The sequence below is a fragment of the Mesocricetus auratus genome, unplaced genomic scaffold, assembly GCF_017639785.1.
Source record: "Mesocricetus auratus isolate SY011 unplaced genomic scaffold, BCM_Maur_2.0 Super-Scaffold_100004, whole genome shotgun sequence".
NCBI classification, from domain to species: domain Eukaryota; kingdom Metazoa; phylum Chordata; class Mammalia; order Rodentia; family Cricetidae; genus Mesocricetus; species Mesocricetus auratus.
Window position 1 is genome coordinate 95,548,685 of NW_024429189.1, and position 25,253 is coordinate 95,573,937.

The following is a 25,253-nucleotide window of genomic DNA, read 5'->3' on the forward strand; positions in this document are numbered from 1 at the left end:
TAGTTTCTGTTTGAGGTCTAGAGACAGGTAATAGTGAATGGTGCACAATAAACTGAATGTAACTAATAGCACTGCATTGTGTGGTTCAAAATGGATGGAAGGGCAAGCTTTATGACATTTTACAAAACGAGAGAGAAAAGGAAGTATCTGGCATGATGAGAGGGTGCAACGACCTCTTGAAGACTTTGTTCCAGCATTTGCTAGGTATACTGTCTTGAGGGTGTATGTAATCATCAACAAAGGCTGCTGCATTTCTCGCCGTTCGGGGAATCTAGGGTACAAATGGGAGTTGATGCTCTGCATGGCCCCTCGTAGTGCCCCAGGAAACAGTTTGCTTTCCTTCTCATAGCTGCAGATTTTAGAGTCATCTCCATCCCTCAGCACAACTATCCTTTGGGGTTTGACAATTCTTTGCTTTGGACTACAGCTGGATTGAAGGAGAGTAAGCTGTTTCTACCACTAGATGTCAGTAGTACTTGCTCCTGACATCACAAATCACATGCTGAGAAGAAAAAGACCACGAGGAAGGGGGAAGAGCTTTCTGGAAAGCCCAAAACGTTGCTAGAATTAATGAAACTTATCAATTTACAGGTCTAAACAAACAAATACCGACTTATTAGCTTAGCAAGCAAAAATTTCCCTGTGACAAATATGGAGGGAGAGGAGCTGAAGGAGAATGATCCCTAGTCCAAAGGCACTGGTTCGAGGTTAACTCCCAAAGCAGGAAGGTGTCTGTTAAAAGCTATAACAGTTTTCCACAGCTTCAAGTTAAGACTACCGTTTTTCCACGCAGGGCTCATCGGGTCTATGAATCAACAGGTAAAAAGGAAAGACTCCCGCTGCTGCAATGGAATGACTCAAGTCATTCCAAACACAATGAGGTCAAATAAAACGTGTCTAGAAAGAAGGATGATTTCTTAGTCTGGGTAGAAGATAAACAATCTTTTGTTCTATGACTAAACAGAAATGATCCACAAGCAACAATACTTGTGCTCCAAGGAGGCTACTCACCAGCCAAGGAGAAAAGACCAGCTCAGGGTAATGGGAACATGACAAAAAGCAGAGGAAAAAAGATATAAAAGTATCAACTACGCCGGGCGTTGGTGGCTCATGCCTTTAATCCCAGCACTCGGGAGGCAGAGGCAGGTGGATCTCTGTGAGTTCGAGGCCAGCCTGGTCTACAAAGTGAGTTCTAAGACAGCCTCCAAAGCTACAGAGAAACCCTATCTCGAAAAACCAAAAAAAAAAAAAAAAAAAAAGTATCAACTACAAGCCCATTTAAGCTCATTTTAATAAAACATAACAGTCCTTCAGAACTAAGTATACACAACTCATTTCAAAATTGCACTGTCATGTTCTTGTTTTATTTCATAATATCGACGTAAGATCATATTTTAATGGACTCAACGGCTATGTTTAATTCTGTAAAGTAATGATTGAATTTAATACTATCAGAAAAGTTGCATGCCAACTAATCTTCCTTATTGCTCCAATGCGCACTAATTACGGGGATAGATAACAGCAACAATTCTGAGGGCCTAGGATGATTTCATCAACAAAGGTTTTCTTTTTCACAAAGATAACTGGCAGTTCCTTTTTATCTCATGCAGCTAACGGTGGCATAGGTGCAGAGGGTTGTGTGATGCGTCCGGAACCCCGAAGCGCAAGCCCGTGGACGGTGAATATCGCAGGGACACCGAGAAACCGGCACAGAAGACATGGTGGACACAGCAAGCACTGAGGGGTAGCCCGCCCCTCCCGAAGTGACTCCAAGCGCCACCCGACCGCATCTCTAGCCTCCCTTCCCAGCCATCAGATTGCCGCCTCCGCTGCTGCGGCTAGGGTATCAAAAGCCCACCCCTGGAGGTGATTGACGGGTAGTTTCCTCCAATGGCCAAGGCAATCAGCCCCGGCGGGCAGGGAGAGGGCGGCGGCTGGCGGAGGAATCTCACTTGCCCTTTAGTCCCGGGCAAGGTGTTGCGGCCGGCGCCATTTTCCGAGCCGCCTGTCTCGGGTGCCGCCATGTTGGTGAGGAGAAATCACCGTTACGGCCACTGTCCAAATCCCCGCTTCGCTGCGCGCCACCCGCCGGCTCCCACGCCTCAGCCTCCGGCGGCGAATACAGACTAGAGCGGCAGCGCCGGCAGCGCGGGGCCGTTGCCCAGTCTTTGCAGTTAGAGCCCCATCTCTCTGGCGTGGTTGTTAATAGACTGTGTCTGTGTCGCTCACTAGTAACCGTGAGTTTTTACCACTTCGTCACCTGTCGGCGGCGGCCGGGAACAGGTGCCCGCAGGCGGCGCAGGGGTCCTCCCCGCGCCCCGCCGCCGCCGGCCTCCAGACCTGCCCTCCAGCCCCGCCCCGTTCTTGACCAAACATGACAGACTCTGAACATGCAGGGCACGACAGGTCGGGAACCCTTCTTGTCTGTCTTTCTGTCGGATGAGAGGAGGGGTCGGGGCGGCGGGAGCGGGCCGGGGCCGGGCGCCTCCTGCATGACTTAGACGTCTCTGTGTGGCTCCATCGGTTCCGTGACGCGCACCTTCGTCCACCGCAGCTGGCTGCCGGCCGCGGGGGAGGCCGACCCGGCCGCGCCCGCCTCCCGGAGCCGGGGTCGCCGCTCGCCGCCCCGCCCCCGCCGGGCACGTGCGAGCCCCCCGCCCCCGGCCCGGCTCAGTCGTCGGCGCCGCGCGGGCGGCCGTGGCGTCTGCTCGCCGGGCCAGTAGCCGGCGTCGGCAGCCCCGCTGGGACCGGCCCCGAAGGCTCAGTAGTAGGCCTTTTGGATGTTTGCCTCCTACCCGAGTCCACCTCTGAAAATAAACATGTTTAGTTTTTAGGAGGGAAAGGAAAGAAAAAAAAAAAAAAAGGGCCTCTTCCCTTCCCAACCCCCACCCCTAGGCCATGTGTCTGCCGCAGCCCTATACCCCCAGGAATGTGAAATGGCAGTTTTCAAATTGAATATGTTAACACAGACTACAGATTTTAGCTTAACTTGATTTCCTAGGTGCTAGATACCATTTGATCATTTAGCTGAGATTCTGATTTTCAATTTTTATAAATTTTGCTGTGCTCCGAGAGGCACGTGCTTGGTGCCATTCAATGATTTGGTGACATTTACAGACTATAGCATACCTGAATTTTGGTTAGACATCAGATTTGCATTCATAGCCAAACCATTTTTAAATGGGGCAGAGGAGGACTTTTATTAAAATTCCTGGTGCAAAATCTTATGCATCTGATTCTTGGAATATTAACTTGAAAATCTACATGCTCACATTGCTTTGTGTATAGATGTCAGAAGTATACATGTGTTCTAGTAAGAATTGCTGAGTAATATGATCTGCTTTTGATAAAGTACACACTTTACTAAATCCAGAAGCAAAACAAAAAATGCAAAGGGATTTTTAAAAAATTAACAACTTGAATAATGTAATAAAAATAATCCAGAAAGACATCAATCAATCATGTAGCAATTTTTAGATAATAAAATAGACCCTTAGAAGTAAGTGCTGAAGCTTGTACTCGACACACTTTTAATAGTTTTTTAAATTAATACTTATGGCTTTGGTGCTAGCAAATAGACCATAGGCAAACACTCAGCCATATCCATAGCCCAATATTACCTTTGTAAAAAAAAAAAAAAAAAGTAAAAAGGAAGTTCTAGAATTAACTAATAATGTTGAAAAGTCTACTGATAAGCCAATGGCAGGGTTTTGTTAATGGACTTAAAATTCATTTATATGTAAGGGAATTTGTTCTCATTTGTTAATGGACAGAATCACTTGAATATGTAGAATTACATATTTTACATAACGAAAAAAGCACATCACCAAATTTAGAAATCAAAATAATTCTCTACTAAAGAATGATGACCTCAGGGTTTTCTTTTTCTTTCTTTTTTTTTAGACACGGCCTCACTAGCGTTTGCTGGCCTGGAACTTGATATGTAAACCTGATTGCCCTCCAGAGAGCTGGTTTAAAGGTGTGCACTACCATGTCTGGTTGCTGTCAGACTTTTTAAAGAATTTGGGGCCCCATGTGGGAGTGCACACCTGTAATCTCAACACTCAGTAGGAGACAGGGATGGTGTGTTCATGTCAGATTGCCCTAAACAGCCGGACCCTGTGTTTTTAATAAGTGGAATTTGAAGTTTTAAAATACTGACTTAGAAGTTAAAAATGAAGCGTCAGAATAAGAGCTTAAAGTAGGAATGAATGATTAGTAGCAATAGTTGTGTTTCAAATTAGCACCCCAGAAGTATTTCCAGTTAGCTCAGTGTTGTGGTGCTATGAAACAAGTACTTTAAAAAAATGCACTTATGTGAAAAGCACTACATCAAGAAACTGCACTATTGGTATGTGGTGGGTTATACTAGTAATTCTGACACTCTGGACGCCACGGAGTCCTGGCATTTGAGACCAGCCTGGGCTAAAGAAGGAAGAAAACCAACAAAACGGGATCTAAAGAAAGGGCCCTTGCTCCAGCACTGCTACCATTTATTTAACTTTATGAACTCGGTAACAGAATCCTCTCAGAAATTTTTAAACCTTACCAAAGCAGTTTTTGTTTTTTCAGTTGCTTTGGAGAGTTCTCAGTGCACGGTGTTTCCACTGATATGACCTGGGCCCAAGTTTAAGTTTTAGAAACACCCAATGTAATTACAAACCACTAAGTAAATGTGTCTCAGTCTTATCTAATCAGACTTGGTTTGATACAAAATAAAGATTTGTGTACTGCCCATGCCCAGAACAACTTGTATAGAAATCTCTAGGTAGATTTGTGGTTATCTGTATTTCTATAGGTTTCTAGTTGATCCTAAAGAAACTTGGGAGAAAAATCATCTATGGATTCCTCAAATATTCTCTACTTCTATATTATAACTCTTATAATACAAGTTTATATGAATTATGTGGAGAATATGTAAAATTTGGCATAGAACTAGGTATTTTCATAAAGATTATTTTCTATCACTTTTGAAAACTAAAATATACATTCAGGAAAAATAGTGAAATCTCATAACTGCTTTGACTTTATATAAACTAGGATATAGTTTTCAGGAGAAGGAAATTCTAAATGTAAGTGAAATTCATAAAATGTGTAATTTTCTGCTTTAAAATTGTTTTCTTGTACATGTTTTATATGGTGAGTGCTTTTTGTACATTTGCTGTATTTTGAAATACATATATATATATATTTTTTAAAAATAACCTTTTGAGGATGTCCATTTGGGAGTCAGGTATTGTTGGTGCACACCTGTAATTCCAGCACGAATTTATTACCAATCTGAGCTGTGTAGTGTATCCCTGTCTCAAAACAACAGACAATTCCCTGAAACAAACAAAACTATCCAATTGGTGTACTTTCCTTTAATATTTTCATGCCTGGAGCAAAAAGTATAATTTTATAAGGATTTGTTAATATAATACTTAAAAACTTGCTGATGTGTAGAATGTTAGTGTTCTTGTGCGTTAAGCTGGGAGCCTAGTTCTAAATATAAATTAGAGATACAGAGGAAAGAATTGAGGAAGTTAAGGAAAGGCATGTCCCTCTATCACTCAGTTCTCTAATTCACTTCTTTCAGGCACAGCTTCACCCTCCTAACTTTAACCTTCTGCTGGATATTAACCCAAGTAAAACAACTTTGTATTATGCTGGGTATCAGACCTATGGCCTCATACATGCTAGGTAAGAGCTATCCCATTGAGCTACACTCTTGCAACCCACAAGCAAATGCTGAAGGTTAAATGCCAGTTCTGCCTCAGGCACATCTACAGCAGAATAGAAAAGGATAAACAGAACCCTAATAGCTATTGCAGAGTTTTTTGAAATATGCTAATGGTAAAATGTCACTCAGAACCTTCACTGGAGGAAAGGATGATTTTAACATGAACCTAGTATAAGACCTTGTGATCCCTAAAGTTTATTCATTTATTTGTTTATTAAGTATTTTTACTTCATAGGAGGTATGGATATTTTCCTTGAGTTGGAGGTTATTCTTTGTTGTATATGAACAGTTTCATCTTTTGTTTCCCTCCCCTTCTACTTTCCTTCACCTAAAGCAATAACAACAAAACTCCAGCTAGTTAGAAGTGTAGTAGTGGTTTAACAACTTCTGATAGTCTCCCAGGGGATTGAAAACTTGGCCAAGAGTACTCCAGAGTTAGACCAAGTACAGACTGAGGTGTATGTGTAGAAAGCACAAAGAAATGAAGTGAAACAATAGGCTCAGACATGATTAAGGTATTAACATATAGACACTGTAGAATTATTTTGAAAAGTGAGGAATAAACTTGGGACCAACCCATCCTGAAATTGGTATGGGAAATCACATCAACATTTTTAAATAGGACAATAATCAGTTGCATATTGTTGGTATGCTACCTCAGGGCTAGGAAAAAAAAAAAAAAACAAGCTACAGCTACAGGAGAGTTAGGAGGCTATTGAGTCATTTTGTTTGTTTGTTTTGTTTTTCGAGACAGGGTTTCTCTGTGGCTTTGGAGGCTGTCCTGGAACTCGCTCTGTAGACCAGGCTGGTCTCGAACTCACAGAGATCTGCCTGCCTCTGCCTCCCGAGTTCTGGGATTAAAGACATGCGCCACCAACACCCAGCTATTGAGTCATTTTGGTTAATCATGTAATATTTAATATTATTGTTCTAGACATGGAGTATATAGCAATAAAGCATTACAAAACTTAGATAAAGCAAAAAGTGCGGTGAGTTCTGTAGAATGCTTCTGTTTTCAGTAGGGCTATTAGGTAACTACTTATTAAAAGAGTAGTATTTGTTAGAATTGTGAAATAGGAAAGCAGTCCAGACGGAAGATATTTAGGAAAATAACATCCCAGGGGGGAAATGGAAGATAGAAATGGTCAGGACTCAGAAATGAGCTTGGGTTAGGATTAAAGGAAAACAAGGAAGTGGAGTGGCATGCCAGAGGGCAGTGAGCAAGGGAGACAGTGGTAGAAGTAGAATTAGAGGATGCTTGGGTGCTGTCTAGAGCCCTCAAGCTAATTAGAAGGACCTTACTTTTACTCTAGAGTGATATGGAAAGCACTGGAAGAGAGGAAAAGCAATTCCTGCAGCAATCTAGATACTAGGCAGTGATAGCTGTGTTTCAGAGTCGAGTGTGAGAAAGAATGAAGCAGAGCTAGGATAGCCATCTAGTAATTGCTCAGTGAAGACTTGATCATTAGTAATGACGCAGACACAAAGCAAGATTCATGCGTTATTTCTTAGTTAATTCTTGGTAGAATTAGAGGTGTCTGAGATGATAGTTGAAATTATTGAGATCAACTGAGATATGTGTTGTAATAGGTCATGGAGAAAAGAACACACTTTTAAAAACTAAAGGAAGAAAAACCTTTCAAGAATGTGAAGATCAAAGCACTGAAGGAAAAACGTTTAAAAGAAAAATTCTTTGGGCGGTGGTGGTGCTCGCCTTTAATCCTAGTACTCAGGAGGCAGAGTCAGGCGCATCTCTGTGAGTTTGAGACCATCCTGGTCTACAAGAGCTAGTTCCAGGACAGCCTCCAAAGCCACAGAGAAACCCTGTCTCAAACACACACACACACACACACACACACACACACACACACACACACACACACACACACACACACAAAGTTCTTTGAACACATTATTCTAAATTAGAACATTTAGTACTGAATTCAAAGGTGCTGTAAACTGATGCCCTACAGTCTGAAAGTTTACACACACCTATTGTCTGATTAGATGTTTTTTTTTCCTTCTGTATTGGAGATTGAACCAACAGCCTTTCACATTGCTAGGTATGCTGTCTACTACAAAGTTAAGCCCGGCATGTTTCAAAATAGGCTTGTTTGAATGCATTTAAGATTTGACTTAGTATTTTGTACCCTATAAGTCCGTTGTCACTTCTGCATCTGCGGACTCACACCCAAGGTGTGCTTCATTCATGTAGGTGATACAGTTAGTATCTTTCCTTACAACGAGTTTATTTTCTGCTTTTTAAATTTTATTTATTTATTTTAAGACGGTTTCACTATATGACCTGGAACTCACTATGGCCTCAAACTCATAGAGATCAGCCTGCCTCTGCCTTCCTAGTGTTGGAATATTAGGTGTGGGCTGACAACTGGAGTTTGTAATCCGTTGTTATTAAACCAAGGTTTCCTCTTAGACAGATGGAATGCCTATTTCACAGGGATGGCTGACCTTGAATTCATCAGATCAAACCTTCATGCCAGGGCTGTCAGGACACTGCTTTGTGATTTTTTTTTTCCAGAGTCATCTTCCAGAGTGACCCCGAATTATCAGTTTTTCAGGTTCAGAAGTGGACTCACCTAGGAACTATTTAGAGTCAGACTTGCCAACTCATGCTCAAAACTAGTAACACTGATCACTTTCTGTGTGAAAGCTAGTATCTTAATTGCTTCATATGAGTATTTAATCCTTACAACAATTCAGGTAGAAGGCCTTATTATTGGCCTTCCCTTTTAAAGGTTCCCAAAGGCCCTAAGTAAATTCCAAGTAATCTAACTACAGAACCTACCCTTTTATCCCCATAATCAAGAGAATGAATATACATGAGAATATCAGTTTATTCCTGTGAAATGAAGGACTAGGTGTTTATATCAGAGACTGTGTTCTCCATATAGAATGTTTTGTAGAAAACTATGGAGTTGCCCAGTGAACAAGAGCATAATGAACAAGGGCATGATATTAGGACAAAAGGGTTAGTTGTAAATGACTGGGTTTAGTGGCATTAAACTCTAATGAAGTGATATTCACATCTCCATAGTGTACCTGTGAAGTATACACTTGTATCTCTTAAATGCTATCTTTTCTCCTGGACACTGCCCATATTTGCCATTGCATTTCTCTTTCATTGCTTCTATTGTTGACAGCCCCTCTTTCTGTTAAGAACAGTTCTTTGTGTTGCATATTAGTATATTAAATTTAGTTCTCTTTTTTTTTCTAATTGGTCCTTCTTAATCTGGTATGGTTTAATCTTTTGGTTTTATGGTTGTTTTCTTCATTTCTTTTTAATTCATTTAGAACATTCTTATTCTAAACACACACACACACACACACACACACACACACACACACTAGTACACATAGGTCCATTGTGTGATGGTTGGGTTCTGGGAACTGTTACTTGACTGGTGTGAACACATACCAACCAAAGATTATAATAATTATATTACTTTAACAAAGACAGTTTTAACAGGTTTGCTCTTAGCAAAGCAGGCTTTTCTACTATAACTGATTTTATATGTGTCTTATTTTTTATTTTCTGGCATAACATTAATACTTGAAATACTGATACTGTTTTAATGTTTAATCTTTCATTCATCATATGCATATGTTTGAGTGGAAAATAAATGACTAATGCCAGTCCCAAGTAGCTTTTAAAGTCTTAAGTTAATTAACATTAAAAGTATAACATAAAACTAGAGCAAAGCTTTTTCTCCCCACAGAGTTGATAAAACAACCTATATTTGGAATTCCTATGATCCTCAAAATTTTACATGTGTTACAGTTAATTCATATTTCACTCCATTTCCTAGTTTACGAGCAGATTCTGTATGGCTGAGTGAGAAGGACTACCTCTCTGTGGTAGTGTCAGTGTCACTACCTTTTCCATAGCTTTAGAATTATGATTACTCTTGTATCATGTATAGAAATTACTAAATTATGGATAATTCTGTTTTAGTTATTTATAAATTCATCCTTTGTCATACCTTTGTCTGAATCCTAAAATATGCCTTCTTCTAAATCTTAAAAATATCAAAACTTCCAGTTACTTGGGTTTAATATCTTCATATTGCATTTTAAAGAAAGTCAGCTAACAAAGCTGCATTTTTAGCTATAGAAAATAGAAATTCTGCTATTGCATATACAATTTTATTTCTTAGGGGAATTAGCTGATGCACAAAAAAACCTAATTCTCCTCTTGCTTAAGTTTTTAATGTCTACAGGCAGTTGAGAAATGTCTTGGGACACTTGCACTTCCGTGGGGCATTGAGTTCTAGGTTGTGACTTCATTGCTATATCCTTGAAATATATACTTCTATCTTAAATTTTTATTTTTCATAAGCAAATAAAGTACAAATGAATAATCTATTGTCATAAGAAACACCTTCATGGTTTGGTTGTGCATATGTTGTAGCAAATGCCTCTTTTTTCTGAATGTCAAATGGCCAAGCGTGAAAAACAATAGCCAACCAAAGCAGGAGCCAAAACCAATGTCATCATCATTATATAAACAAACCTCCAGCATATGTGAAAAAGTAGGAACAACTGTTATACTTGAAGTCCTTGTTACAAGTTTTAGTGGTCTCATTTAAAAGTAAGTCATTAGAGTACAGTAATGATATTTTTTTCAGCACTGCGTATTGCTAGATTAGTTCATTTGTTGCTTTAATTCATACTAGGATTACTTTCACTTGAGTAGGACACCAGACAGTTGAAAGAACTTGTTTCTTATACCTTTAGAAGTTTTCCTTATGAAATGTTGAAGTGGAAAAGTCATCATATAGTAGTTAGTTTCTTTTTACACAAAATAGCTTACATAAGTATTACCTTTTCCACATTCATTAATGTACATTTATACTTCATCTAATAGGTAAAATTTCAATAAAATTTTTCATTCCAACTTGTACCTAAAACATTGATGGCTCACACCTTTAATCCCAGCACTAGGGAGGCAGAGGCAGGTGGATCTCCGTGAATTCGAGGCCAGCCTGGTCTACAGAACCAAGTTCCAGGATAACCTCCAAAACAATACAGAGAAACCCTGTCTCAGAAAAACAAACAAAAACAAAACAAACTTAATTTGGAATATACAGATATTTACAGCAATCTAAATGTCATGTGTATACATAGATTTACCTTACTATACTGATTAGTTAAAATGGTAAAATGGGGGCTAGAGAGATGGCTCAGAGGTTAAGAGCATTGACTGCTCTTCGGAGAGGTCCAGAGTTCAAGTCCCAGCAACCATACTCACAGCCATCTATAATGAGATCTGATGCCCTCTTCTGGCATGTAGGCAAACATGTAGACAGAACACTGTATATATAATAAATAAATCTTTAAAGTGGTAAAATGATCAGGCAATTTTTGATCACGTGACATCTAGGAATATCAGAAATGACTTGACCAAAGCAGAATTGGAAAAAAATACATTTTAGTTGAAAACTTAGACTGAAGTATAAAGTAGAACATTTCAATTAACAAATAAAAAAAGTATTCCTATCACACCTTCTAATCCTATAGTCTCATCACCTCAAATTTACAAATAGCCTAATATCAAATGGTGGGTTGGAGTTTTGGGTACTTACAGAACTAATGCTCTTTGGATGTGTTACTAGATGACAGGTGGTTCGTTGATAGAGCCATTCAAAAAAGATTTCTGGAGAATTGCTACGTGAAAATGGGGGATATTATTTGATGAATATTTTCTGTATCTTTCAGTTTGTAGCAGTGAGTCTAAATGAGAAGGATAAAATAAAGAATGAAAATAAATTAAATCTAATTTAATTGGTTATCTAGTTAAATATAGAAATGCAAATATATATTCTAAAGATATTATATATGTGTATGCACACATACATACATACATACAACTATGAAGTCTTGCTGGGTGGTGGCGGCTTATGTCTGATCCCAGCACTTGGGAGGCAGAGGCAGACAGATCTCTGAGTTTGAGGTCAGCCTGTTCTACAGAGCTAGTTCCAGGACAGCGAGAGTTATTGCACAGAGAAACCCTGTCTTAAAACAACAATAACAGAACTATTAAGTCTCAAAAGAACTTATCAAGGTAATTAAAATTGTTGATTTATGCATATACCACCCTGTTTCTGCTTATTTCAAAAAAGATGTGAGGAGTGTAACTATATTCTTTTGTGATGTTAAAGATATAAGCTTAGGGCCGGGCGTTGGTGGCGCACGCCTTTAATCCCAGCACTCGGGAGGCAGAGGCAGGCGGATCTCTGTGAGTTCGAGGCCAGCCTGGTCTACAGAGCGAGTTCCAGGACAGCCTCCAAAGCCACAGAGAAACCTTGTCTCGAAAAACCAAAAAAAAAAAAAAAAGATCTTAGGTATATATTTAAAGACTTACTAGGTATGATGGCACAAAACTGTAATCCCAGCTGAGGCAAGACGATTACTGTCCCTCTGAGGGTAGTCTGAGCAACATAGCAAAATCCAGGCCAGCTAAGGTTACATGTGCTTTAACAAACAAACACAGTAATAAAAAACATAAAACATAAAAGACGGGGGCTGGGCACATAATGGACATAATAGCATGTTTGTAATCCTAGTGATAGGGAAGCACAGATAGGGATGGCTTGCTAGCCAGCCTGCCTACTTGGTGAGTTCTAGACCAGTGACAACCTGTCTCCAAAAGAAAAGGTAGATGGTGCCTGAGGAATAACACTTGAGGTTGTCCTCTGGCCTTCACAGTCATGTGACACATGTCCTTCTATAATCCACCTTGACATGAACAAACAGAAAATCCCAAAGTAAATAAAAATAAAACTTCTTAGAATAAAAATAAAATTTCCTAGAAAAAAGGCACAACAATATTTCCCTCTACTTTCTTGGAAAATGAAATGGGTTAGAGAATTTGGCATTAACAAATACTTTGTTATCCTGAAGCCAATTTTTGGACACATTGAAAGAACTCTGAATAAAGGTACCTTCTCTTCCTGTTTTACTGAAGTTATGTTTATTTCTTTTAGTTACTTTGGATCTTTGTAAACATACTTATAATCCTGATGAACACTCCATCTTCTGTTTTATTGCTTTGAGGAGACTCTGGGAAGATAGACATTCAGACAGACTGCTGCTGAGGTTGTATACAATAAAACAGAAATACCCTCAGGAACAGACTCTGAATCTGCTGCATCCCAGCTTCATTGCTGCTTTATCTGTCCAGATAACTTTTCATTATTATTCTCAGAAGGAAAATAAGGGCAATTTGTTAGAATCATTGCTTCTTGGATTTATAACTTCTCTTATTTTCTTCTTGTGAAAATATATATGGTCTAATTATTTTCTATTCATATATATATATCATAAATCACAACAAATCAAAATAAATAAAAAGAAAATTCCATAGGTTTAACTCAGTCCTTTATTGTCAGCCCAAGTATTCTGCCTTGGAGAACCCCATTTCCTGACAAACACTAAAATATTCAAACACTTGAAGAATGGATATATGTGACCCAGTGACACTAAAATAACTTTAGTTCCAAATGTGTTGCTCTCTACACAGAAATTTTATTTGTTCTGTCTGCAGAGATCTCTTACTATGCCCATCTCTCAGGCTAACTAGTCACAACTTCCTACAGTGTCATCCAGACTGAGCTGACAGATGGTGTCACTGTATGAGACCACACTCTCAACATTGTTTACCTCCATATCCTTGGGTAGCTTTGTTTGTTTGTTTATTTTAAAAAATTGCCTGACTTCACACTTCTATAATATAAATGTTATATATCTTGCCCATAACTTGTCTCTGCTACAGACAGATAAGTAGGAGTCAGCTAAGATGGAAATGTCTTTCACTCTCTAGTAACTGGTGCTGGGTGCACCCAGACTTCTGCTATGTGTCCCATAGCAGAGGGCCAGCCCAGGGTAAGCAGGGTTTTCTATGCCTCCTTGGTCTTCTTCCTCTTGGGCTGTCTGGATCATGGCATACTTGAAAACAATTGCCTGGCTCACCCATCACTACGTTAAAAACTTCATGAGGCTGGATAAAGTGCTTGCCATGTAAGTATGAGAACCATATGAGGGATCCCCAGCATCCAAGAAAATTCTCAGTGGGCCTAGCCACCTACATGTATTACCTGCCCTTGAGAGGCAGGGATGGGACCCTCAGAGCTTTTGGCTAGCTGAATCTGTCAAGCTGGATTCAGGTCAGACCTTGCCTCAGTATTTAAGGAAGAAAGTCATGGAGGAAGACACATGATGCCAGGCTTTGCTATCCACGTTCACATGTGCATGCAACACACACACACACACACATGCACACACACACCTACACCTTCCAGAGGGGGGGAAATGCATCTTATTTTCTGCTGAATTGCTACTCCAGATATGAATTTAATCCCGGGAGTAAATCAGAACATTAGACAGGTGTGTACTTAGACAGTTTTACTTTGTTTCCCAATGTAATTGCTTTTTCTTAATTGAATTTTGGCAGCTTGTTCTTGTTCAAATTGTAATATGCTGTAAACTATAATCTGTCATATTTGTTTTATGAATAGCCTTGAAAATAGTGTCCATTGTATTGAGTATTGTCCATTATTTCAGGTAATATTTGTCAGAACTCAGAGGAGAAATTTCTCTTTGATTTTATTCTCAGAAAAAGAAGTGGATCCTTATAATTTTTATTTCTCTTTTGTCCTTGGAAGTTTTGCTATCTTATACTTAATCTTGTTTTCTGAAGCTCAGGGTTGAATTTGTTGCTAAAACTTAGCTTTTTTCTTATATACTTGTAAGTTTATCTCCTGTCATTCTGGTGATTGAACCTGTAATGCTAGGCAAGTGTTCTACAGCTGAGCTATGTCTACAGCCATTTAAGAAAAAAGTTCTAAAATGGGTGAGAGCAGTGATTCTCAATCTTCCCAATGCTGTGACCCTTTAATATGGTTCCTCATATTGTGGTGACCCCAAACTGTAAAATTATTTTTGTTGCTACTTCATAACATAAATTTTCTACTTATGAAGTGTAATGTAATATATACCTGTGTTTTCTGATGGTCTTAGTTGACCTCTGTGAAAGGATCATTCTACCCACAAAGGGGCTGTGACACAGGTTGAGAACCACTGGACTAGACAGACAATTCAGAAGCTAAGAACATTGGTTGCTCTTCCAGAAGACCCAAAATTGATTCCCAGTACTTCATGGCAGCTCACAACAACCTGTAATTCCAGCTCTAGGGAATCTGACACCTCTAGGTTCTTTGGGAACCTACACTTGTGCACAGATATGCACACACACTCTCTCAAAAATAATAGCAAATCCTTTAAAAATCGCTCTAAAAAGGAAACTTTGACGTAATTAAAAAAATTTGGCCAGGCATGGTACACCCTTTTAATCCCAGCATTCAAGAAGCAGAGGCAGGCAAATCTTTGTGAGTTTGAGGCCATCCTGGTCTACAAAGTCAGTTCAGGAACAGGCAGGGAAGTTACACAGAGAAACCATGTCTTTTAAAAAAACAACAGGAATTTTTTTAAGGCAGGGTTTTGCTATCTGGACCAAGTCATTCTTGAATTAACTTTAGTTCTGGCAGGCACTGAATTTGCAGAACTGCCTCAGCTTCCCATGTAACAGGTCTATACTACCAGGCCCAGATAATTAACCTTGCCCCTTAGCCTAGTATAAAGTAAGCATGGTTAGCCTTATCTTAAACTTTGGAATTTTAAATAATTTATTTGCATATTTTATAGTTTCCCAATAAGATTTTATAAATACATTTCTGGCAGTAATACAAATGTCACTAGAACTTTAATAAAAGGTAAGAAATCTGATTGGTAATAAAACAAATTCAGTGTTTCCACATTGAAGTTAGAAATAGAGAGAAAAAAATAAGATTTATTTCATACCAAAAAGGAGTCTAGGTATTAAAGTTCAAATTGGTTCACTTAGGGATTATGAAATTGCCCCTTTTGGTTTATTTTGAAAAATCACAGGATTGACTTAACAAGGAGAGCTGAAGTATATACATTAGAACTTGGTTTGAATAGTTTCAACCCCCTTGATCCTCAGTTACATACCTAAAGAAGAGAACGTTACATACCTTCTGTCTTATGAATTAGGACCTACTTTGAAGGAATTCCAACTTACAAGTCTTGCTTTTAGAACCCTGGCTGGGGAGCAGCAGCCCCTTTGTTTCCTTCTATTACAAAACAACTTTCTGAGTGTTACTTACCATTTTCATTTTCTATGTGTTTGTTGGCATGTGTATCTGTGCACCATGTGTGTGCAGTATTCTCAGCCCAAAAGAAGGTGCCTGATCACCTTGGAACTAGAATTACAGATGGTTGTAAGCTGCCCTGTGAGTGCTGGGATTGAACCACATTCCTCGGGAAGAGCAGTCAGTGCTTTTAACTGATGAGCCATCTCTTCTGCAAAACAAGTTTTTGTTTCACAAATGAAATAACAGCTTGCAGTAGCATATGTGAGTGACTCAGGAGAGCCAAACTATAAGACAAAAATAACCATGAGTGGGGCTTGGAGAGATGACTCAGCAGTTAAGAGTACTTGCTGCTCTTGCAAGGACTAGAGATTGGATCTCAGCTGGGGTCTGTCACCTTCTTCTGATCTCCACAGGCACCCCCCACATGCTTTTACACAGTTAAACACACACACACACACACACAGAATTAAAATAAATACTAAAAAATAACCACGACTATCATGTAGACACTAGAAGGCATTTAGATGGATAACCAAAAGATTTCCCATCTTGAGTCCAGTTAGGTGTCAGAGTTCTCTCTGCTTTTGAAAGGCATGTTGTCTCTTCTTTAGTTTGGTTATTGACCGGTAACCTTCCCTGCGTTGTTAATCTGCACAGCAGAAAGCACTAGCTGCATTGCAGATTTCCCCCTTGTTGGCAGCAAGAGCCCTAAGGCTGCACTGTTTTCTGTAAGTATTAGAGTAGTTATTTCATATTGGTTTGTTGTGTTTCTAGGGCCACACAGTTTCTGTTTTCATTTTTAGTCAATAAAGTTTTAGTTAATAAAGTTTTTCAAGTTACACGATCCCATCCAAAAAGATAAATGCCCTTCCAGATACTTCTAGAAAGACATGGTCTTCTGAATTGAGAAGGAAATATTTAAAATGGTCTAATTCAGTGGTTCTCAGCCTTCCTAATAGTTGTGATCCTTTAATACAGTTCCTTATGTTGTGGTGATCCCAGCCATAAAATTATTTTGTTGATACTTTATAACTGTGAGTTTGCTACTGTTAGGGATTGTAATGTAAATATCTGATGCACAGGATATCTGATATACAATCCCCAAAGGGGTGGGGACCCACAGGTGGAGAACAATTACTGAATTGCTCTATAGTGGTTTTATTTAACAATTACTGTGCAAGCTAGGTGTTGAGTAAGTATGTTACTGACTGAGCAAGTAAAAGTTGTTATTTGTAACACAAGAAAGGAATTCTGTTATCTATGCTATAGAAATACTTTTGCGACGGACGGGCAGTGGTGGTGCACGCCTTTAATCCCAGCACCCGGGAGGCAGAGGCAGGAGGATCTCTGTGAGTTCGAGGCTGCGCTGGACCAACAGCCTCCAAAACAATACAGAGAAACCCTGTCTCGTAAAACCAAAAAAAAGAAAGAAAGAAAGAAATACTTTTGCATAGAGTTAAGTGAAATTTTCAAAGGTTGTCATAGGACTATGGAGAATGTAAGGATTAATGAAAATACATTATATAGTTCATGTATTTGTACTAAGTTCCACTCTTAAAATAATCTTTATTTGGATTGGTTTAGGCTTTAACAAGATTAGCTTGAGGAGTAAAATAAACAGTAAAATAAAATAAATAAGTAAATAAAAATTGCCACAAGGGACTATAGAGATGGCAACACCCATATAACAGCTCATAATTGTCTGTAACTTTAGTTCTACAGGGTCAAACACCCTCTTCTCTCTTCTCTCTCTGGGCACCAGACCCTACATGTGCACATATAACATGCAGGCAAAATACCTATACACATTTAATAAAATTAAATCTCAAATAAAACATTTAAATTAAAAAACATAGGCATAGTTTTAAAAGTGTAAAAGGGGGCTGGTGATATCACTCAGTGGTTACTAGCACTCGCCGCTCTTCCAGTTCCCAGCAACCACATGGTGACTTACAAATAGAGTACTCATATATAATTTTTTTTTTAAGCCAGGTGTTTGTGGCACATGCCTTTAATCTCAGTACTCAGGAGGCACAGACAGGTGGATCTCTGTGAATTCCAGGACAGCCAGAGCTACACAGAGAAACTCTGTCTCAAAAAACAACAACAAGAAAAGCAAAAACAAATAAGAAAGATAGTGAAAGGAGATCCTGCAAACTAAATGGCTTTGAAAATGCAAAAGAAGCCAGGCGGTGGTGGCTCATGCCTTTAATCCCAGCATTTGGGAGGCAGAGGCAGGGAGATCTCTGTGAGTTGAGACCAGCCTGGTCTACTAGAACTAGTTCCAGAACAGGCTCCAAAGTTACACAAGGAAACTGTCTTCAAAAACCAAAATAAAATAAAAATAGACAGACAAAAGAATATATTGGATAAAGGACAGAGATGGAGAGGTGGTAGTGTTCATCAGATTTTACCTCTGGTCATTTATAAAGAAGAAATTTGATACTTGCAACCATGTGGTGGAAGGAGGGAACAGACCCACTCCTGAAAAGTACCTTCTAACCTAGCACTAGCACACATACACATACACAAGGTTGGTTTTTTATTTCTGCTTTTTTGTTGTTTGTTTTTAAGAAAATAAGAGCTGGAGAGATGGCTCAGCAGTTCAGAGTATATACTGCTCTTGTAGAGGGCACAAGTTGGGCCTGATATCCTCTCTAGACTCCCACCACCTGCACTTACAATATGCATTTATCCCCATACAGATACATATAATTAAAAAAAACTAGGCATGGTAGCACACACCTTTAAGCATTTGGGAGTCAGAGGTAGGCATATCTATCTCTGTGAGTTTAATGCCAGCCTATTCTACAGAGTGTCCATCCAGCCAAGGCTATATAGTGAAGTTGTCTCTCAAATAAGTAAAGAAATAAATACATCTTTTAAAAAATAACTTAAAAGGTGAACTATCCAGGCTATAAATTTCTAAGGTTCAAATCTAGGATAATATAATGTCAGGTAGCATGGCCTCAGGATGGCCAGGCAGTGGTTTTGCTTAATGGAAATAACTGGTCTAGGTGTGTAATTCAGGGAGCTACTTACAGCTTAATTGAGAGTTTGTTGGGATAAAAGGCGAGAGTAAGCTGAGAAAAGCCCTTAGAATCTGCCAAGCCTGTTGATAGATTCCGTTAGTAGAGTCAGTTTATTACACAGAAAACAGCTCAGTTTCTTCTGCTCATGGCCTCCCCCCCCCTTGTCCTCAGGATAGCACTGAAACAGAAGGAACCTGATGGTAAACAGCACTGAGGGTAAGGACTGGCATTTTGTAGCTGAGGAACTATTTGAATACTGTGCTAGCAGTTTTTCTTTAACTTGAAGCTACACTCTTAAGTGTAGGGAAAGTGAGCCACTAGACCTAATTAGACCTTGGAAGGCAGATAAGAAACTGCCTCGCAGAAACCTCCCTCAAAATCAGGAGGTGAGTGAGAACTAGCTCTCTGGCATCATCTAGCACTGCCTGTCTTTCCATATTTTAGGGAATCATAGGGCATTCTGTCGAGGTTCTGGCTGCCTGTAGTTCAGCCTTTCTTAAGTAACCTGTGAAGACATGGAAGGTCAAAGACACCAGTACAGTGTCCTACCTTGTCATTCAGGGTAGGGAGAAATGACAACATGAATTAATACAAAGTGTGAAAGGAATATGTTGGTTAAGTAGAAGTTTCAAGTACTGGGAAGATTCACATTGTTTGGGGGGAGGATCCAGCCTCCATCTCTGCATGTGCACTGTGAAGAAATCCTGGCAGTCACTTAGTACATTTAAAGAATGTCTGTTTTGTGGTATTTATATCAGCAAATGTGTGTATTTGTAATACTGGTAATGTCTGTTAGGAGTGCTTAGCTAGTTTTTTTTATTGAGGTATTTGTTTGTCTGATCTTGTAATGAAGGAGCCCTTAACCAGTCATCATAAAGACAGAAACCCATCTGGAGTCAAGGCTAAAGGATTCAGGCAACTTTATCCTAGTAGTAAAAAATGGCATAATAGAAGAAGGCAGAATTATTGAGGCTTGAGACGGTAACACAATAAATAAAAGACTGAGATTGGGGTTCAAGCTTCAAGCTGAAGATCAGAGAAGCAAAGCAACCAAGCCAGTAGATCTTAGCTCTACCCAGATGAAATGGCTGGCAATCCTGTCTTCTCCTTCTTTTATTCTTTTCTCTGCTCAGCCATATCCTCCTGTCTCCACCACCCTAGTGCTCTGATTAAAGGTTTGTGATCCCTAGTGTTGAGATCAGCTTTGTGTGGGTTGTTTCTTTTAAGACTGGTTCAATTTCATGTAGTCAGTGTGGCCTTGAACTAACAGAGATCTGTCTACTTCTTAATCCTGAGTCCTGGGATTAAAGGTGTGTGCCACCACCATCTAGCTTCTATAGCTAACTAGTATGGCTGCTTTGATATTTTGATCTCCAGTAGATTTAATAAATCATAAACAATATATCACCACATGAGGCATAATCTGGTTTTTTGAGGCAGAGTTTCTTTGTGTAGTTTTGGTTATCCTGGAACTACTTCTGTAGACCAGGCTGACTTCAAACTCAAGAGATCCACCTGCTTCTGCCTTCCAAGTGCTGGGATTAGAGACATGCACCACCACTGCCTGACCAGAACTTTTTTTTTTTAAATACAGATGTATAACCCAGACTGGCTTTAAATATGTGATTAAATTGCCTTAGCTGCCCAAGTGTCAGGATTATTGGCCTGCATCACTGTATCCAGTTCCTAAACAGTTACCTTCAGAATGAAAACATAGGGACATCTGAGTCTTTAATTTACATAACAGTTTATTATGATTCTTTCCACTTGTTTACAATTTAGATATTTAAACATCCCACATTGGTGGCATTGGGAATCAAAGCCAGAACTTTGCACATTCTGGGAAAGTTCTCTGTTACAGATACGTTCCCAGATCTTAAACAATTAAATCTAAAGAAAACATGTTTTGGGTCTAATGCAGTCTTAATTAAAATAGAATTCCATCACGTTCCTCCTCCCATTTCCTCTCTCCAGCTCCTCCCAGGTACTCTCCCTCAACTCCTTTTATGCCTCCACTCTCAAATTGTTAGCCTCTTTTTCTTTGATTATCATTACATAAACATAAAAGTATATGTAGTCAGACTTTCATTTGGGCTGCCAATTCACAGATAATGATACACACTTAGATTAGGCTTGTCCCACTAGCTCTTATAATTTAAATTAACCTGTTGCTATCAATCCACATTCTGCCAAATGGCTTTTACCTCCCTCCCATTCTGTATATCTGATTTGCTCCACATCTCCCTGGCATCTCCCACTTCTCTTCTTCCCAGTGCTCCTCTCTCTCTGCCTTTTCTCTCCTGTCTAGCTTTTAGTCATTCACCTCGTTATTAAACCAGTCAGAAGCCACTTTAAGGAGAGACACAATGTACAAAAAGATTTTCCTACAAAACACACACACACACACACACATACACACGTATGTACGTATGCACAAATGTTTACGAAGCCATTTCTAGAAGAGACCTTTTCACATTAAGACGTCTTGTTCTTAGGATCATTCCATCCCCTTTCCATCTGCTCTTCCAGGATATTCCCTGTTGGCCTAGGGTTCAACCCTATGACCTCTGCATTATGTCCAGATGTAGATTTTTTGTGATGACCTCCATCTGCTTTAAGAGAAGTTTCTTTGATGAGGGGTGGTAGCTACACTTATCCAGGAAAGGTGTATGGTAAACCAGAACAACAAAATACTTTAGTCTTTTAAAGACAACTTTATTGAGATACAGTTCAACATCTTAAGTATATAGATTGAATTTTAAATGTATTCAGGGCTGTATAATCAGTACTGCTGTGTAATTTCAGATCATTTTCATCATCCCACAGAGAAACTTGAGGCCCATTGATAATTCCTCTTTATTTTCCCCTCTAATCCGCCTGGCAACCCCTATTTTTTGTCCTTGTGGATTTACCTAAGAGATACACTCCTAAAGACTGGACAGCTATTTGCCAGGCTTTTGTACAGTTTTTATTTTTTATGACTAAAGTTATTAAAACATTTTTGTACTTGCCTTCTAGTTACTAAATTTGTTGGATTGAAGAATTCTATAGTGGTTTTCAAATGCAAAAAAATTAATTTGAACAGAATGGTGCCAGTGAGATAGCTCTCAGCAGGTGAAGGTGGTTGCTGTGAAGACTACAACATAAGCTTGTTTCTAGAACCCACTCAAAAGTAGAAAGACAGAACTGACTCTACAAAGAGGTCCTCTGATATATATGGAAGTTTTTGTCCTGCCCAGTTCTGCAGCTGTTTAATCTCAAATAAGCACACAGAAGCTAATATTATTTATAAACTGTTTAGCTGTTGGCTCAGGCTTCTTATTGGCTAGCTCTCTCTAAACTATTAAACCCTTTCTATTAATCTGTGTATCTCCATAGGGTCTTGACCTACCGGAGGATGTCCAGGCATCTAACCTTGCAGGTAGCTACATGGCATCTCCCTCGAAACTCCATCTCTGTGTTCCTCTTCCCAGAATTCCTAGTCTGGGAGCTCCACCTATACTTCCTGCCTAGCTACATCCTGCTGGTCCATTTGGCTGAAACAGCTTTACTCATCAACCAATAAGAGAAACATATTTACAACATACAGAAGACTATCCCCCATCATCTCTTTTCTGTCTAAATAAAAAGGAAGATTTTAACTTTAACCTAGTAAAATTATGTATAGCAAAAACAGTTATCAAGTAAGAATTATAGTTACAATATTTAGTTCATTTACATGTGGCAAAATTTAAAGAAAATATTCTATCATCTGTCCTATCTTTGTGAGTCTGGCAAAATTTAAAGAAAATATTCTATCATCTGTCCTATCTTTGTGAGTCTAAAGTTTTATATGTAATGTATCTTTTATCATAATTAAGGAAAACCATAACCATAATTATCTGTCTTCATCTCCATCAAAGACTCCAGAAAGATAATATACGAACTCTAGAATTGACAGAGACATCTTGATGCCTGGAGAGTCACCTCTGTAACATTGGGGCAGCCCTCTTCAGCCTGTAGTCCCAGAATGTCTGGCAGATGTTTTGATGAAGCAGGAGCCTTGAAGGACCATCCTGTCCCATGGCAAGTTCAGCAGTTACTTTTCTTTGTAACCCGCTTGTCCAGTTTGGACAGCGTGCTGTCAAGCAGTGCAGGCAAGAGCAGTTACTTGTCCAAATGGCTATTTCTGCCATGTTGAAGGCAATCTCCATAACAAGTTTTTTTGGATGTCCCACTTTGTCTCTGACGTAATTGGTGTTTCCAAGAGCAGTTGTGTCTCAATGTCATGAAAAACCCTAATAAACCACTTTAAATGCCATATTCTGTAGGTCTTTGAAAGGTTTTGAGGAATACCTATCCATTTGAAATATATCTCTGTATATCTAGAAAACTTAACTAACACGTTTTGACTACTATAGGTGACTGTCTGTAATCTGCATTTAATTATATATTTTAAAAGAGCTATATAGACACAATACCTAAACAAGAGTAGAAATACACATTAACCATTTATAACCAACCCTGTTTAAATGACAACAAGCAAACAATATTTGGAAATGTGGGCATAGTGTTCTTTCTAAACTGCTTCCTGCTGTTTGGGGGTGCTAGCAATCCCAAGGAGATCCTGAGAAAACCCAGAACCATGGCCAAATCCTGGCTGTAGTGGTCTGTGAGGCTGCATTTGTCTCAGATGTTTTGGATGTTGGGTCACTGCTTCAGGGGGTCTTTAATCAAACCATATTAGTCTGGAAGGAATCCACAGCTTTTCATCTTCTGTGGAAACAAAAGCAGAACCTCTTTTCCAAAGTAACATGTCCTTAGACTTAAGTTTTGAAAATATATAGGTTGGATTAATCCAGCAGCATTTATAATCAAATATCTTTTAGCAGCTGCTGCTCCTTCCTCAGCAGTCAAACAATTCAAAGACAACACAACAACATACAGTATTCAGACTCCATACTCTATGTTTTTTTCCATCTTTACATGAAGTTTTTTATTAGTCTTTTTTCTTTTTAAATTATAAACTTTGCCCATTGGCTCAGACTTCTTATTGGCTAGCTCTCTCTAAACTATTAAACCATTTCTATTAATCTATGTATCTCCATGTGGTCTTGGCTTACCAGAGAATGGCCAGGAGCCCTACCATCCCAGAATTCTCCTAGTCTGGGAGCCCCACCTGTACTTCCTGCCTGACTACATCCTGCCTGTCCATTGGCAGAAACAGCTTTATTCATCAACTAATAAGAGAAACATATTCACAACATACAAAAGAACATACTCCATCACTCTGATCTCCACATGCATGCTGCAGCATAATGTTCTTGCCCATGCATCAAGTACACACAACAGCAGCAACAACAATAATAATAAATACATTATTATCATCATTATCATTAAGATAGCAGAATGCAAAGCCTGTCTCACAGAAAATTTTAAGTCCATGTAACTGGAAATACACCACTGTCTTTGTTACTTTTCTATTGCTGTGAGTAGACCAAGGAAAAAGAAAGCATTTAATTGGGGCTTGCTTACAGTTTGAGGTGGTGAGTCCATGGCTATTATGGTGGGGTGTATGGTAGAATGACAGAGGGAGAGAGGAGGGAAAGGATGGGGGGTAAAAAAGGAGGGAGAGATAGGGGAGTCAGTGGGAATGGCATGAACCTTTAATCTTTCTCAAACTATTCTACCAACTGTCCAACAAGCATTCCAATATATGAGACTTTGGGGCGGCATTCTCATTCAGTCACTACACTATTTCAATTTTTTTTTTTTTTTTGGTTTTTCGAGACAGGGTTTCTCTGTATTGTTTTGGAGGCTATCGGTCCAGCCCAGCCTCGAACTCACAGAGATCCGCCTGCCTCTGCCTCCCGAGTGCTGGGATTAAACACTATTTCAATTTTACAACAGCTGGGGGAAAATAACAATGACCATTTAGGATGGTATCCTATATTTGTTCTGTATGGGTATTACATATTCAGTGATTCAATAATGGTAGGTACTATGCTAGATACTAAAGATACATATATGAAAGACAGCCAAACTCCTTCACTCACCAAGAAATAAACAAATGATCAGAAAACAATGTTAAGAGTGCAATAATAGGACAAACAGGGCAGTACTTGGAGTATCTCCTCTAAACTAGAGTAAGAGGAGGCATTTTGGAGGAAATGGCATCTAATTTGTATTCTAAATATAGTGAAATTAGCTATGTGACAGAAGCGGGAGTTGTTATTTGAGGTGAGTAGGTTAATGAGAAATTGTAGATGATGTTTTAAGTCTTGAAGACTTGAGATACTAAAATTAGCTGGCCAAGTGGGGGTTCAATTA

At 39.2% G+C, this 25,253-nt stretch overlaps 1 protein-coding gene across 2 annotated transcripts in view; it reads left to right on the top strand.

Moving 5' to 3' along the window:
* The first annotated feature begins 1,589 nt into the window (after window positions 1-1,589).
* Window positions 1,590-25,253, top strand: part of Zc3h6 (zinc finger CCCH-type containing 6) — a 58,636-nt gene continuing 34,972 nt past the window's right edge. Inside the window, exon 1 of one of the 2 annotated variants that reach the window (XM_005068605.4) lies at window positions 1,590-2,406. In XM_005068605.4, coding sequence (XP_005068662.1) covers window positions 2,375-2,406 — 32 coding nt within the window. In that variant the 5' untranslated portion in view covers window positions 1,590-2,374. Of the gene's footprint in view, window positions 2,407-5,578; window positions 5,683-25,253 lie in introns of those variants that run through there. The other variant, XM_021226331.2, reaches the window with a different exon arrangement.